The sequence below is a fragment of the Lynx canadensis genome, chromosome F1 (genome assembly GCF_007474595.2).
Source record: "Lynx canadensis isolate LIC74 chromosome F1, mLynCan4.pri.v2, whole genome shotgun sequence".
In the NCBI taxonomy this organism is placed as follows: domain Eukaryota; kingdom Metazoa; phylum Chordata; class Mammalia; order Carnivora; family Felidae; genus Lynx; species Lynx canadensis.
The window spans coordinates 30,640,208-30,654,433 of NC_044319.2; the positions used below are offsets into that span (position 1 = coordinate 30,640,208).

Below are 14,226 nucleotides of genomic sequence, written 5' to 3' on the forward strand. Positions count from 1 at the left end.
AGTTAGTGGGGGAGTGGCGGGGCAGATTTTCTGGAGCCCGTTCCTTTCCTTTCTCTTAGACAAGGGTTTCTTGCTGGGCCCGGAAAGTCATCCCTTGGGTCTGTCCAGGGATGGTCTGAGGTGTCACAGCCTGAAAGTGCCTATGACAGATTTTTTAGCGGTCCCAGGTAAGACAGATGTCGGCAGTGTGGAACTAGAAGGAACAAGCCACTCTGCCCACATATGCACCTCATTCCTCCAGTGGCCAAGACACCCTGGGCCTGAGTGAGAGGCAAGGAGTGGAGGGAGATGGAGGGGCTCCCAGAGCCGGGGGAGAGGGTGGTGCCTGATATGGCGCCCAGTATTCTAAGCCGTGGAGTTTGTTGACTGCCTGCTGGCTAAAGGCTGGCCATTCACCACGGTGCAGGGGCAGATACCTTCTAAGGCCACGTACTTCACAGAGTCAGCCCACCCTGGGGCCTGGGAGGGGGGGTGGTGAGCCCCAGCGTGAGACGTCTTGGGATTTAATCCTGGCTCCACCACCGGAGGCCTTGGGTAAGTTATTTGAACTTGTCTGTGCCTCAATTCCTTCATCTGTAAAATGGGAATAATAATGCCGACTTCATAGAGCTGTGGAAAAAGAACTAAACACAACTGCCCCTGTAGAGTTTTTAGAACAGCGGCTGCCAGAGAGGAGCACTCAATAGATACTACTGTCATTATACGTGGCAGCCCCATGAGATGAAGGAACAGACTGCAGAACTTGGAAGGAAACACGGGGTGGGCTCCCCGTTTCTTGGCTTCGTGCCCAGTGTGGCAGCTGCTCATCTACTTTCAGCTCAAGTGGATACAGCCACAGCAGCAGGCCGTGTGGACGAGGGCCAGGCGCGGGCTCTGGCCAACCACAGGCTGGGAAATGACACGGGTAGTGATGTGGTTTCCTTTTTTTCCTCTCTTTCCAGGCGGGGAGTATGAAGGGAAAAGAAATTGCTCTTTCGTTTGGCAGGCACAGGAGCTGGAAGGAGGGACCCTACCAGGAAGAAAGGCAGGGAACCCTGCACGACTTATCTGGACCACTCCCAACAAAGGGCCTCTGGGGAGGGTCTTTGGGCATGGCCTCTGTGGGCAAGGAAGGACTAAGCGTCATTAGTGATATCTCTCCCTGTCCTGGGCCTCCTGTCAGTCAGAGCTGCAGAAGGCTGCTGGAAGGGAGGGAAGGAAGGGGCGTAGGGAAGGATAGAAGGCCCCGGACACACTGCGCCTGGATGCACGAGTGACCGGTGGATCCTTTCCTGTCAACAGAGTCCTCAACATATGCCATTTCTCCCCTCTGTCTCTCACACACAGCCACCTCCAGGACTCCCTCTTGGCCCAAGGGGACTTCCCTGACAGCATGCCTCAGTCTCAGTCTCAGCTTATCACCGATTTACACAGCTGCTATCTTGTGGCCTAAAGCACTGAGCTGGTAGATCACAAAAAGTTCTGAGGGGCTTCTTAGCAGGCTGTTCTCCACGTCCTTACTACTGAGATCCCAATGTGCCACCCCCCACCCCCATTTTCTCCAGCCCTTGCTTTTCCCTTGAAGTTCAGCCCCGGATGCTATGCGATGTCTGGTGGCCCAGCCTGGGATTCACCCTCTGGGCCCTCGCCTCCTCCCGAGTGGAGTTATCAGACGAAACAGGTTGTAACGTAACAGAGTCTCTGTCTCTCGGCCTGGACGTAGAGTTGTGACTCCTGGCCCTATGTCACTCCAGATTTATCCTTAGCCCAACTTCTGTCGTCATCAGCTTAAGTTAAATTCACCATCCCTGTTGGATACGCAGAAAAGTCCAAAACCGGTTGCTAGTTGATACTCAAGTTTAGAGGATTCTTGGATTTCAGCAACAGAAAGGAGTAATTGTGTCTGGGTGCAGTCAGTTGGTTGGAGGGGGACCGGTTGAGCTAATCCCGCTTTGCTCTATCCACAAGACCCCCACCCATCTCTGAAGGCCCGGATCCGGGCCAGGACTGGGACAGGCCTCTCTGGGAACAGAGGCCTGCCAGACTGGTTTCTCTCCTTGACCAAGAAGCCAAAAAGAGATTGTAATGTTGAGGCAATGAATGTGAAACAGAAACAAATGGTTCTAGTTCCAGGAAGTCAGAAATGGAAGGAAAAGTCATTGGTATTCTTTGGGACCCACTGTGGGCTAGGTTTTGGGCTGTGCTCACCAGAACTCTGCCACTTACTTGAAGTAGGACCTTGGGAAAGCCCCTGTCCTCTCTAGGCCTCAACTTCCTCATATGTAAACTACATCTGGGATTAGTCAAGACCTTTCCGGGCCTGACATGCTATGTATGGTTCCAGGTGTCCCAGGATTCTATCACCAGAGGGTCAAAGAGCTTGGGGATATGTAGGGAGGGGTGGGGAGAAGAGGACTAAGAAATGCCCAGTGGGATTCCTTGTGAGTTTGGTTCATTGAAAGGGGGAGGAAAAGAAGGGAGTAAGAAAGTAAAGTGAAAAGAGGTAAGAACATAAGAGGGAGTTAAGGAGAGGGAAAGTATGAAAGATGGAGGTGGCTGCAGTGACCTCAGGGCTCCTTAGGTACATCCTGGCCAGGGGGCTTTGTTAGCATGGGGGTGGGGGGGGAGTGGCAAACTGTATTTTCCAAAGAAGGCCACAACAATATTGCCACCCCCCATGCCCTTTCACAATGTGATCTTGCCATTTCCCTCTGAAGAGGTGGACTTGAATTGCTCTCCCTTTAAATCTGGGTTGCTCTTATGACTTGCTTGTAACCAGCAGAATGTGGTAGCAGTTCTGCCGGGTGACTTCTGAGGCTCAGCCAGAAGCAGCTTCCCCTTGGTTATCTTGGGATATTTGCTCTGAGGGAAGCCAGTCTGACTACCTGTGACCATCATGCCAGAAGGCCCCATGGAAGCATGCCTCTTGATAATCGCACCGTATGGCCATTTTCTTCAAGGCACTGGACACAGGGATGGAGCTCTCCTTGACTCTCCGGACCAGACTACTGAACAACCTCACTGGATACCATGAGCAGCAGAAGCCAGTGCTCCCAGGTAAGCCTTGTCCAAAGTTCTGGTGTAGAAGAATCTACGAGATACCATTTTTTGGGGTCACAAAGTTTTTGGGGGTAGTTTGTTATAAAGCAAAAGGTCGCTGGAACGGGATGGTAGGAGAGGCGTATAAAAACATAAGCTTCCTTGAAATGAGAAACCCTTGAAAATGTATGAACAACACTTAAGATCTCAGAGATGTGTGAGATTTCAAAACTAACTTGAAAGCCAACCTCTAACTTTCCCTATTCAGGATATTATAGCACAATTACCATTTTCCATGGTCGCCATATATGTTTTTGAAAAGTATGTTTTTAGGGGCGCCAGGGTGGCTCAGTCAGTTAACCATCCGACTCTTGGTTTCAACTCAGGTCATGACCTCACGGTTCATGAGTTTGAGCCCTGCTTCAGGCTCTGCACTGTTAGTGGGATTCCCTCTCTCTCCCTCTCTCTCTGCCCCTCTCCCCCGCGTGTGCGCACACACGTGCTCTCCCTCTCAAAAATAAATAAACTTTTTAAAAAGTGCATTTTTGTGAGAAAGGGAGAAAAGGCACTTCACCCCACCAGGATGGTTTTCAAAGGAAAGAGATGAGCAACATCAAATGTTGGCAAGGATGTGACAACCAGAAGGCTCACGCGTTCCTGGCAGGCGTGTGTAATGGCACAGTCACTTTGGGATATCATCTAAAACTGAACATATGCATATATTCAATTCCATTTCGAAGTATACGCCTGACAGAATTTTATGTATATTTTTACCCAAAGGTCTGCATATAAATGTTCATAGCAGCACGATTCCTAATAGTCAAAAATTGGAAACAACCCAAACACCCTCCAGCAGCTGAATGAATAAATAAATGGGAGAATATTTTTGCGATGAAATACTGTATGGCAATGAGAATGAATGAACTGTTGCCAGAAAAAAAATCCTGGGCAAATCTCACGAATAGGAGGCTGAGGGCAAGAAACCAGAGTCAAAGAATATATACAGTGTGATTCCTTTGGCATAAAGTTGAAAAACAAAGCAAAATTAATCTATGGTGTTAGAAGTCAGGATAATGGTTACCTTTGGCGGTAGTGACTGAAAGAGAACATGAGGGGGGCTTCTAGAGTTGTGGTGAGGTTCTTTTTTTTTTTAATGTTTGTTTATTTTTGAGAGAGAGAGAGCACACACGTGAGCAAGCGGGGGAGGGGCAGACACACACACACACACACACACACACACACACACACACACACACACTATCTGAAGCAGGCTCCAGGCTCCGAGCTGTCAGCAACGAGCCCACTGTGGGGCTCGAACCCATGAACCACAGGATCATGCCCTGAGCTAAAGTCGGACGCTCAACCGACTGAGCCACCCAGGCGCCCCTGTGTTGATGTTCTGATTCATCACTGGTGCTAGTTATGTGGGGGTTTTGGGTACATATGTTATACTTCAAACTAAAATGTTAAAAACAGGAGGAAGGACATACTCTCAAAGCAAAGGATAAGTCTTTCAAAAACGAATTTGGCTTCATAAAGCGTTTTTTTAATGAGAAACTTTCCAAAACCAGTGTAAATTGCATTATGGCAAGGTGCTGGGCCTGTGGCGATGTCCGTGGGAGAAGAAAACCAGGGTGACGTGGCAAGCAGCGACTGGAACTGTGGGGAACAGGCCAGCCCACCAAGGAAGGTGCTTCTCAGTGGCTCTTTGCTGCCAACCGCGCTGTGTGCACGTGACGTGCATATCGAGGAGGGTCTTTCCCAGCCTTTTAAAGGCCATGGCACATGTAGAAAATGGCAACACTGGAAGGGCATTCCGGGGTATCAGATGGGGCTATTGGCAGCCAAAACCAACTGGCTAGGTCGTCCAGGTGCCCCAAAGATGATGGGTCTCATCACCCAGCACACCTGTGAGAAGACACCCACTTAGAGAGTGTGGGAAGACATGCACCTCTATAACACATTTTTGGGTCTTGTGCTCTTCTCCAGGAAAATCCAGCTCTATATCCCCCTCACCTTTGCATTACAGGTTCCATCTGCAGTAGTGAAGATCAGGGGGATCAGGGGTTTATGCAGCATTCTGGCCTCGTCTCCCCTTCCAGCCTCATTTCCCACCACGCTCTCACCCCCCACCCCGCACTTCACCCCTCCCCATCCCCTAAGCACATTACATCCTGGGCACACTGCACTCGTCTGTCATCTAGAAACATCTCCCAAGATCCCAAAATGCCCAAGTCTTTTTTTTTCTCCATCATCTCTCTGCTCAGACCTTCCCTTCTCTGTGATGCCTCTCTCTATACACTGCCCAAGGCCACTGCCACACTTTGGCTTGTGGTACTGGCGTGTGTGTGTGTGTGTGTGTGTGTGTGTGTGTGTACATGAACATCTTCATGGGCCCTGATTTCCTATCTTGCCCACAGTAGGTGTTCAACAGTTGTTTCTCGAATGACTTCTAGGTTGCAGAGGGACCCTGACCATAACTCCACCCTACCTCTATTCATTTTTTTTAAATTTTTTAACGTTTATTTATTTTCAAGAGACAGAGACAGAGTACAAGTGGGGGAGGGGCAGAGAGAGAGGGAGACACAGAATCCGAAGCAGGCTCCAGGCTCTGAGCTGTTGGCACAGAGCCCGACACGGGGCTCAAACCCACAGACTGCGAGATCGTGACCTGAGCCGAAGTCGGACACTTAACCGACTGAGCCACCCAGGCACCCCAGACCCTACCTCTTTTCTTGATGGTCACTCTGTCCCCTTGAGTCGGAACCCCCAACCTCCCAGGGCACCCATCTTGTGGTCACTCCACATTCTGCCAGAGGCTTGGAGCCCTGCAGCCTGGATGAGGTGCCTCCTCTTGACTCAGACCCCTCCCTCCCAGCTCACACCTCTGGGATTGGTGTTATGCTAACTGTGGTGTGACAAAGGGAAGGCGTGACAACCCTAACCGCTCAGCCTCAGTCCTGGCTCCTCTCTTTCAAGCAGCAGTCTGCATTACCAGGATGTGGCCACAAGGGGCTCTGCCGGGCGACTCTTGGGCACAGTGAGGAGGGTTCTGTGGGAATACCTCCTGTCCCCATGGGCAAGGAACAGTTCAGGCAGTGTCTCCTCTCCTCTCCAGTTCCCTTTGGCTGCCTTGTCCTGATGTTTTACCCCTTAGCCACCTAGAAGCTGTTTTATATCTTAACACATTCCTCCTTGCTTTCCACAGAGTGAGGAGGGCCTTCCACTTTTGTCATTTCCACCTCCTTTAGCTGAGCCTACACCATGATCTCCCGGTCTTTCAGGATGTGGGGTGGAAAATTGTCCTGTTCCATCATTTCACACCTCTGGACCCCACCTCCCTTCTGTTTCCCCCCCTGCCACCCAGGATCAGGATTCCCCATCTCTGGGCAGGATTAATGGAATGGCTTCCCGGAGGATCCCCTGTCTCCAGACAGCCCCCTGTCCATCAGCTGTCCACTCTGGAACCAGAGAGAACTTACTCCCGCCAGACGCTGGCCTTCAATGGCTCCCCACATCCTGGACATTCACCAGCACCCCAGGTGCCCGAAGATCCAGCTGCCTGATTCTCCGGGCTCGTGTTCCTCCCCTTGTGCCCCAACCAGCAGTACTGAAATCCTGTAGTTGCTCAACACATCGTAATATTTCAAGGCTTCGTACTGTGCACACATCCTTTTCTGTGACCTGCACCTCCTCCAGCTTTGCCCTTACTCCCCATACCTCCTCCACCTGGCAGAGACCTAGTCGTTCTTAAAACTGCCAGTTCCCCTGTGAACCCTTCCCTGACCCAAGACTCCTTCCCATGCCCCAGAACCCCTCCTCTGAATAGATCCTGTTCCCCGAACATGCATCTCTCATTGTATCTGTCACTGGGCATTGTGACGATGACCCAAGCCTGCCCTATTTTCTCCATTGTCCCTGTCCCTCCCTGTGGGATGTGGAGTTGGCACCCAGTAGGTGATACGTGAAAGGAGTTGCATCGTCCCCTCTCTGCACCATCACCTCCACCTTGAGCAAGTCTTTCAGATGCTCTGAACCCCCATTTGCCCATCTGCAAAGTGGAGACATGTGAGAAGCAGAAGGAGGCACGTACATTAAAGAACCTGCGTGCCATTAAACGACTAAGTTCTATGCAGATGTCTTTATTGCATTTTCTTCTTCCAGACCAGTGTTTACCTGCACTTGCCTGGGTGGAATCACGGGATGAAAAGAATGTGATGCGGTCTTTTTGTAATTTCCCCACCTTGAATCCAGGGGAAAGCTGGTTAAGAGTAAACCATTAATTCTGTCCCCCTGCAGCGCCCAGCCTTCTCCGAGGCTCTGGGTTAATGATTCTAGGTTGTTTTCCTCACCGGGCATGTTCCATTCTTTAAGAATGACTTGACTCACTCCAGTAATTCTCCAGCCTGGGGTTGTGAACCTTGTTTCGCTGGAGGAAACGGTGGATGTGTGTAGGTCTCTGGCTGTCTTCCTTCCTCACCCGTGCCCCAGGCCCCGCCCCATGGCCACCATTCCCTTTACCAACAGAAGAGACCCCTCCCCTCCCCCCAAGGAGGGCTGCAAAAGTCAGAGCATCTGTGTTGCTTGGACCTAACAAATAACCTCCCTCACGTGAGGTTTAAGGATTTGTGTCCTGAACCCCAGAAGGAGAGATTTGGCAAGGAGAAACGCTTTTAAACTTTTGAAAACCGAGCTCAGGGTGGTTTCTCCATACCAACATTTAATTAGTGGCTGCCAGAGGAATGGGTCGTAGGGAGAGGCAGCCCCAGCAGGGACTGGTCCCGGAATCCCAGGCAGGAGGTCATGCAGAGGTTGGGGACACAGCTCGAAGGTGGTCTGCACACTCTGGAGATAAGGCCAGCTGAGGACTGTGAGCTGACGGAAATCCCAAAACCGGGTCACGGTCAGGAGTCTCCCCAGCTCTCATCCCTCCCTCCCCTTAATCCAGTCCGTTTGGTGCAGAGTGTTTTGGAACATAGCCTCGAGAATGCTTTGCATAGAGAAGTGGGGTCGGGGGTGGGCTGATGGATCACTGTTCTACAAAAGTTCCAACTTTTCTGAGCCTCAGTGCTTCTATCTGTAAAATAGAGAGATTATTCCTTTTTAATAGCGATATTCCTTTTTAATAACCAAACGAGGATTAAATTGTCTCCTTAAACGGGATCTTGTAATATGGTCATAGCACTACCTAAGAGTGAACACATAAGGGATAAGGCATTGGTTAGGGACGTCCAAGGCAAGAAGTTCATCACTATTGCCATGGTGATTCGAGGACCATTCTGACTGCAGAGAGAGTAATGTGAAAAATACAGCTGTGTGCCCATGTACCCACCCCACCGCCTTGCTTAGGAGATCGATCAACACCACTGAAAGCCCTGTGTTCACCTCGTGATCCCGTCTTGGCTTCCCCCATGAATTTTGTATCTACGGTTTCAAACACGTACTTTTGATCTTAGTTTTTGATCTTGGTTTTGAACTGTTCTGTAAGTGGTATAGGCTATAGTCACAGAATGGGTTTTTCCCTCTGCCAATGCGTGGAGCCAATGTGTGTAGCTGCCCTTCATTTTCACTGCTGTATGTCTATCTCTGTACCTATCCTAGTGTACTCTCAATTGTGTTGATGGGAATTTGGGCTGTGGGCACAGTGTCTTGCTAACATTCTCACCGTCTTAGAACTAATTCCTCCCTTGGAATTGGAATAGACCCTGGAGACTGTTTGCGGCTCTACCCTGTTCCCTCCACTGACTGGCCTGAGGGTAGGGGAGTCCTGTTCTTGCTGGGTCTATGGACCTGCAAGGGGGAAGGGCTGTTTATAGAGAAAGGGTGGAAGAAAAGGAAGAGCTTTCCAGGCCATAGTTTGACTTTCAGCCGTGGCCCTCAGGAACAAGCCAGGTGGGCCTTGAGGCAAGATGAAGCACTCCTTTGGCTCTGAGCAGCAGTGTGAGGTGGGGGCTGCCCTTGACCCCACCCCAGGGTCTCAGACCCGACCCCTGCTGACCTCACAGTAGTGTGAGGTCACTACTGGGCTGCGGGACCTAGAAATTCAGACAGAACACAGCATGCCATTCTCAGATTATTATGGTTCTTTATTTAAACTGCTGTGAGGAAAGCCCTACTAAAGGGCTTCGAAGGTCACTGTCTCCATAATGTCAGATGTCCCTGTCCCCGCGCTCTCCAGGCCCTGGCAGTTCTCCGAGGCCTCGATGGCCTCCAGCCCGCTCCTGTCCACCGCCTTAGGCAGCACGCCCACATCTCTGCCGCGTAGGGAGCCCGTGGTCCTGGTAGTAAGGTTGGCTTTGACGTTCCTCAGGAACAACCCGATCCTGCCCAGCCTCTTGGTGGCTAACCCCGAGCTGGTGGTGGATAAGCTCCGCCCCGATTTGTGGGAGGCCCTGGACTCCTTGGGGATGGGCGCGTGGCCAATGCCTTTGTGGGGGGCTCGCCTCCCGCCCCCCGGGCTGCCGCAGGCCTTGTCCTTGTCCTCCCTCGCGGTTCTGTGGCCGGCTAAGGACCGCCCGGAGGCTTTCCGGTTGGTCTTGTCCCCACCGGCCTTGTGGCGCGTGTCGGCTGCCCTGGGGCGACGGGAGCCCCGAAAGGTTCGCTCCTTGTCCCTGTGCTCCCTCTGGCCCTGGCGCAGCTGCCTTCCCGCCTGCTCACCCTCCGCGCCTCCGCTCTGCGCGTCGGAGAGGAGCGCTCTCTCCACGTTTCCCGCCACAGTCTTGCGGGCGCCCTCTGTCCCTGCGAAGGTCGGGGTCCTGCGGGCCCGCTGGGAGAGGCTGGTCGACGAGCCGGAAGTAAACCCGGGGGTCTTCGCGGCACTTGCCAAGGCCAGGTTCCTGCTCTCCGGGGAGAGGTTGGCGGTGCCCGCAATGGCTAGGTTGGTCCTGCTTCCTCCCGGCCCCGCGGTGGCTGCACCTGCTACGGCCGCGCCTAGCCGATCCGGGGCGGCTGACTTGGTGAAGGCCACGCTCAAAGCGCCTGCCGCGGTGTCCGCTGCGATCCCTGCTGCGAACCCCGCGGCCGTCCCTCCTGTCACCACCGCTGCCGCCCCCGCCGCCTCCCGCGCTGCCACGGCCGCCGCCAGCTCTACGTGTGGCTCTGCCGCCGACTCCCTGTGGAGCTCTGCAGGTTTTGGGGTGGCGGCGGCTGCATCGGGTTTGTGGGAGGCCTGACTGGTCCCCTCCCCACCTGAAAAAGCTGCAGAGGTGGCCCCGGCCACCTCGGAGACCACGTGGAGGCTCCTGATGCTGACCTGATCCTGATGGCCCTTTCCTTGGAAATCCGCCCCTGCTGGGCTCCTCTTGTCCTCTTCCTCAAACACAGGCATGCAAAGCATGTCCGCTGGGAGGGCGTAGGTACTGCTGTTGCTGTCCACTGGTGGTCGCAGGAGGTACACGAGCTTTTCCCAGTAGGTGAAGAGGTCTTCCCGTGTGTCCAGAGCGGGGCACAGCTGCAGGTAGCACGAGCGGCCGGTGGCGAACTTGAGGCGCAGCTGTTGTTTCTCGCGGTTGTGAATGGAGAGCCTCACGAACTTCAAGGGAAGGAGCCTGGTGAGCTCTAAGGTCTTGGTAGCCTTGCGGCCTTTTCCCTTGGTGGCCTGGCCACGCCCGCCATGCTCTTCACAGCCGGTGGCCGGTCGGGCCAGCAGCATGACGTCCGGTAGCGGGAGGATGGGGCTGGTGGACGCGATGCCCACGGTCACCATTCTGACCCGGTTGTGCACATCGATTACTTCTCCCCTTTTGGTGATCTGGATAAAGTCGCTCTCAAATATAGGCGCGTACTTGAAGATGTCGTACTCCCCCTTGTGCAGGTGTCTCTGTAGTTTCCCCATGGCCGTGTTGAACATGCCCACTGCAGAGCGGCTGTGGGCTGTGTGATAGGGGAGCAGAGACTCGGGGTTCATGACTCTCTCCTATCACAAGAGGCAGTGCGGGCAAGGCGGGTCCCTGGATCTCCTCTCCCTTGGCCTGGCTGGCAGAGGATATATAGCCGAGCTCCTGTGTCACACAGGTGGCTCTATGGCCAGTGTCTCAACCCCACCCCACCCCACGGGGGCCACCCCCCTTTGCCTCAGAGCCTCCCAGAGACACGAGTGAGGGTAGGAGCTCAGAGGATTACACAGGGGGTGCTGTAGGGTGCCTGGACCCCAGGCTGAAATTCTGCAAGGGTGCAGAGATGTATGGTGGATTCCTCCACCTCACCTCCACCCCTGAAATTTTATCTCCCTGAGAGGCCGGGAACTGCAGACCTGGTGACAGAACTAACTCAGCCTAACTAACCCCTGCGCAGCCATATTTATCCTCTGCTGCCCTTTGTGACCTGTCACGGTCACATACCCCTTTGTTGTCATCCATCCCCCAGGCAGCCCCCTCAGGGCAGGGCCACCATCCTCCTCCCCAAACACCCCCACTGTCCCCACAGAGGACAGGCCCATCCTTCCAGGGACTCAGGTGGGCATCAAAATAAAAATTTCTTCAAATGGGAACATTTTGTGTGGGGATCTTTTTTTTTTTTTTTTAATCCTCCCCCAAATGCAAAAGATTCAGCAACTGGACAAAATCCATAGGAATAGAAGGTGATGGGATACACTTGGAGCCACGTGAGCTCATGGTTTCATTTTATCCAATAACCTTGAACTGGCAGTCTTGGTCCTTAGCTTGCTTTTTCATAAAATCTCAGTAAACATGGAAGATATCAACCATTAATAATAACATTAAAAACTCATCCCTGAGGTGCCCTGCTATGTTCTTCACATATGACCGTTAAGAGTCCATTGAGTTTGGTACTGTCGTTACCGTCCCGTTTTACAGGTGAAGACACTGAGGTATCATTTGCCTAACTTCACAGAAGTAATGGTAGTAGAGGCGGTATTTGAATGCGGGTCTAGCTGATTCCAAAGCCTTTGTTCTGAACCACTCCAGTACTTTGCCTTCACGAAGAAACCTTGCACCAGCCACACGCTTTTCAAACCAGTCTGATTTAACTACCTTCAAGAAGAACCGTTTGATGCACTGTTGGAAGTTGTGTAACTCCATAGGTGTGTATATATATATATATATATATATATATATATATATATATATATATGTCATGGACAGAACCCAAGACTACTACAGGCAGTGGCTGGGCTGAAGTGGGGACTAAATTATCCAGGCGGCCATCTTTGTTCCTTCCCTCCATTATGTTTCCATAAACAGCCTGTGTATGGACACCTAGTTATTCTCTCTGAAGACCCCCAGTTTTCTTCCCTTCTTCCCCAGTGAAATGAAGGGGGCGGGGGGCCTGGGATGTAATCTTCAATTCCAAGAGGCTGCCAAACATCCTCCTGTAGCAACCTCCCTACCATGCACAAGTGGTTTGAAAGCAGTGACACCTATGGGGAGTGTGTGCCACCATACTTCCTGCCTTATCCCCCCCCCCCCCCCCACAGAGCTAGACGCAGAATGTGTAATTTCTTTTTTTTTTAAGTTTATTTATTTATTTATTTTGAGAGAGACAGACACAGTGTGAGTGGGGGAGGGGCAAAAGGAGAGGGGGAGAGAGAATCCCAAGCAAGCTCCACACTGCCAGCGCAGAGCCCGACGTGGGGCCCGAACCCACGAAACCGTGAGATCATGACCTGAGTTGAAACTAAGAGCTGGACGCTTAACCAGCTGAGCCACCCAGATGCCCCAGAGTGTGTCAGTTCTAAAGATTTTTTTTTAAAGTCCATTTATTTGAGAGAGACAGGGTGGGGGAGTGGGTGGGAGGAAAGACAGAGAGAAAGGGAGACAGAGAATCCTAAGTAGCCTCTGCACTGCCAGAGCCGTGCCTGATGTGGGACTTGAACCCATGAAGCCGCGAGATCATGACCTGAGCCGATAGCAAGAGTCAGATGCTTAACCGACTGAGCCACCCAGACGCCCCCGTAATTTCTAAATTGTTACTTGAAAGTTCTGAGAAACACACCTGCTCCCAACTCTCATCCTCCAGGTTGATGAAATCTTTCCTGAAATTCTACCTTAGAGATTCAGTCCTTGAAAACAAAGGCAATCTTTCCATTAAAATACACACACCTGTTCAGTAGGGTGAAAGGATAAACAAAATGTGGTCTATCCACACAGTGGAATGTTACTCAGCCATAAAAAGGAATGCAATGCTGAAAGCTGCTACAACGTGGGTGAATCCTGAAAACATTAGGTTAAGTGAAAGAAGCCAGACACAAAAGGCCACATACCGTGTGAATCTATTTATATGAAACATCCAGAAGAGGCGAATCCATAGAGACAGAGTTTAGATTAGTGGTTGCCTGTGGCTGGAGGGAGGGGAGAATGGGGAGTGACTGCTTAATAGGTCCAGGATTTACTTTGTGGGGGATGTAAATTCTGGAAGTAGGTAGTGGTGATAGTTACCCAGTATTGTGAATATACTGAGTTGTACACTCTAAATAGGTACAATGGCAGATTTTATGTTGGGTGTATTTTCTCTCTTTCTCTCTCTCTCTCTCTCTCTCTCTCTCTCTCTCACACACACACACACACACACACACACACACACACAAATATACACTCCTGCTTGGAACCCTTTAGAGAAAGGTCAATGGTGTGATCTAGAGCGAGCTACTCAGTTTTCCATTTCATCTGTAAAATGGGGACAAGTCACTGAGGATGAAATGAGATACTGCATGTAAAGGTTGCACATATTGTCTAAATAAATGGTAGCTCTCATTAACATTCATCCTCAACTGGCCCTTTAAGTCTCGGGTGAATTTCTTCTCGAGAGCAGCTTTTGAGACGACAAAAAAGATGCTTCTGGGGTTAGAGCCACTATGAGAACACAGAAGGATGATCCATGGGCAAAATTGGCCTCCTTTTTAGTTTTACCTCAGGCGGATCCATGAAAACACTGTCCACTCCACAGAGAAACTGAACAAAGAGTATGGGATGGGAAGAGAGAAAAGGCTTGATTGGGGTTTGGGTTTCAAGGGTTTATTCAAAGCCCGTGGGGACAAATCAGGATAAAGATGGGAAATAACAGTTTTGCTCTTGGCAGAAAGTGAGTTTTAATTCCAGAATCCCTCTGGGCCAGAACCCTTTAAAACTCTTTATCCCGAAAGAGGTGTCAGGCCAGATCTCCGGGAAAGGCAAGGGGACAGGGATGAGGTCAGGAGGGAGGCCGGGCCCTCCAGACCCTGCCAGTGTGACGTCACCACCATGGCAGGGGGCA

General features: G+C 51.6%; 1 protein-coding gene across 1 annotated transcript; it reads right to left on the reverse strand.

Annotated features, from left to right (window-relative positions):
• Window positions 1-9,115: 9,115 nt before the first annotated feature.
• FAM71A (family with sequence similarity 71 member A) lies at window positions 9,116-10,924 on the reverse strand. Its single transcript, XM_030302766.1, has one exon. It carries the CDS (start codon window positions 10,922-10,924, stop codon window positions 9,134-9,136), a length of 1,791 nt encoding a protein of 596 aa, XP_030158626.1. The 3' UTR covers window positions 9,116-9,133.
• Window positions 10,925-14,226: the final 3,302 nt, after the last annotated feature.

What these genes read in the sequence shown, in the direction of transcription:
- FAM71A (XM_030302766.1), bottom strand. Translation starts at nt 10,924, where the DNA reads ATGAACCCCGAGTCTCTGCTCCCCTATCACACAGCCCACAGCCGCTCT.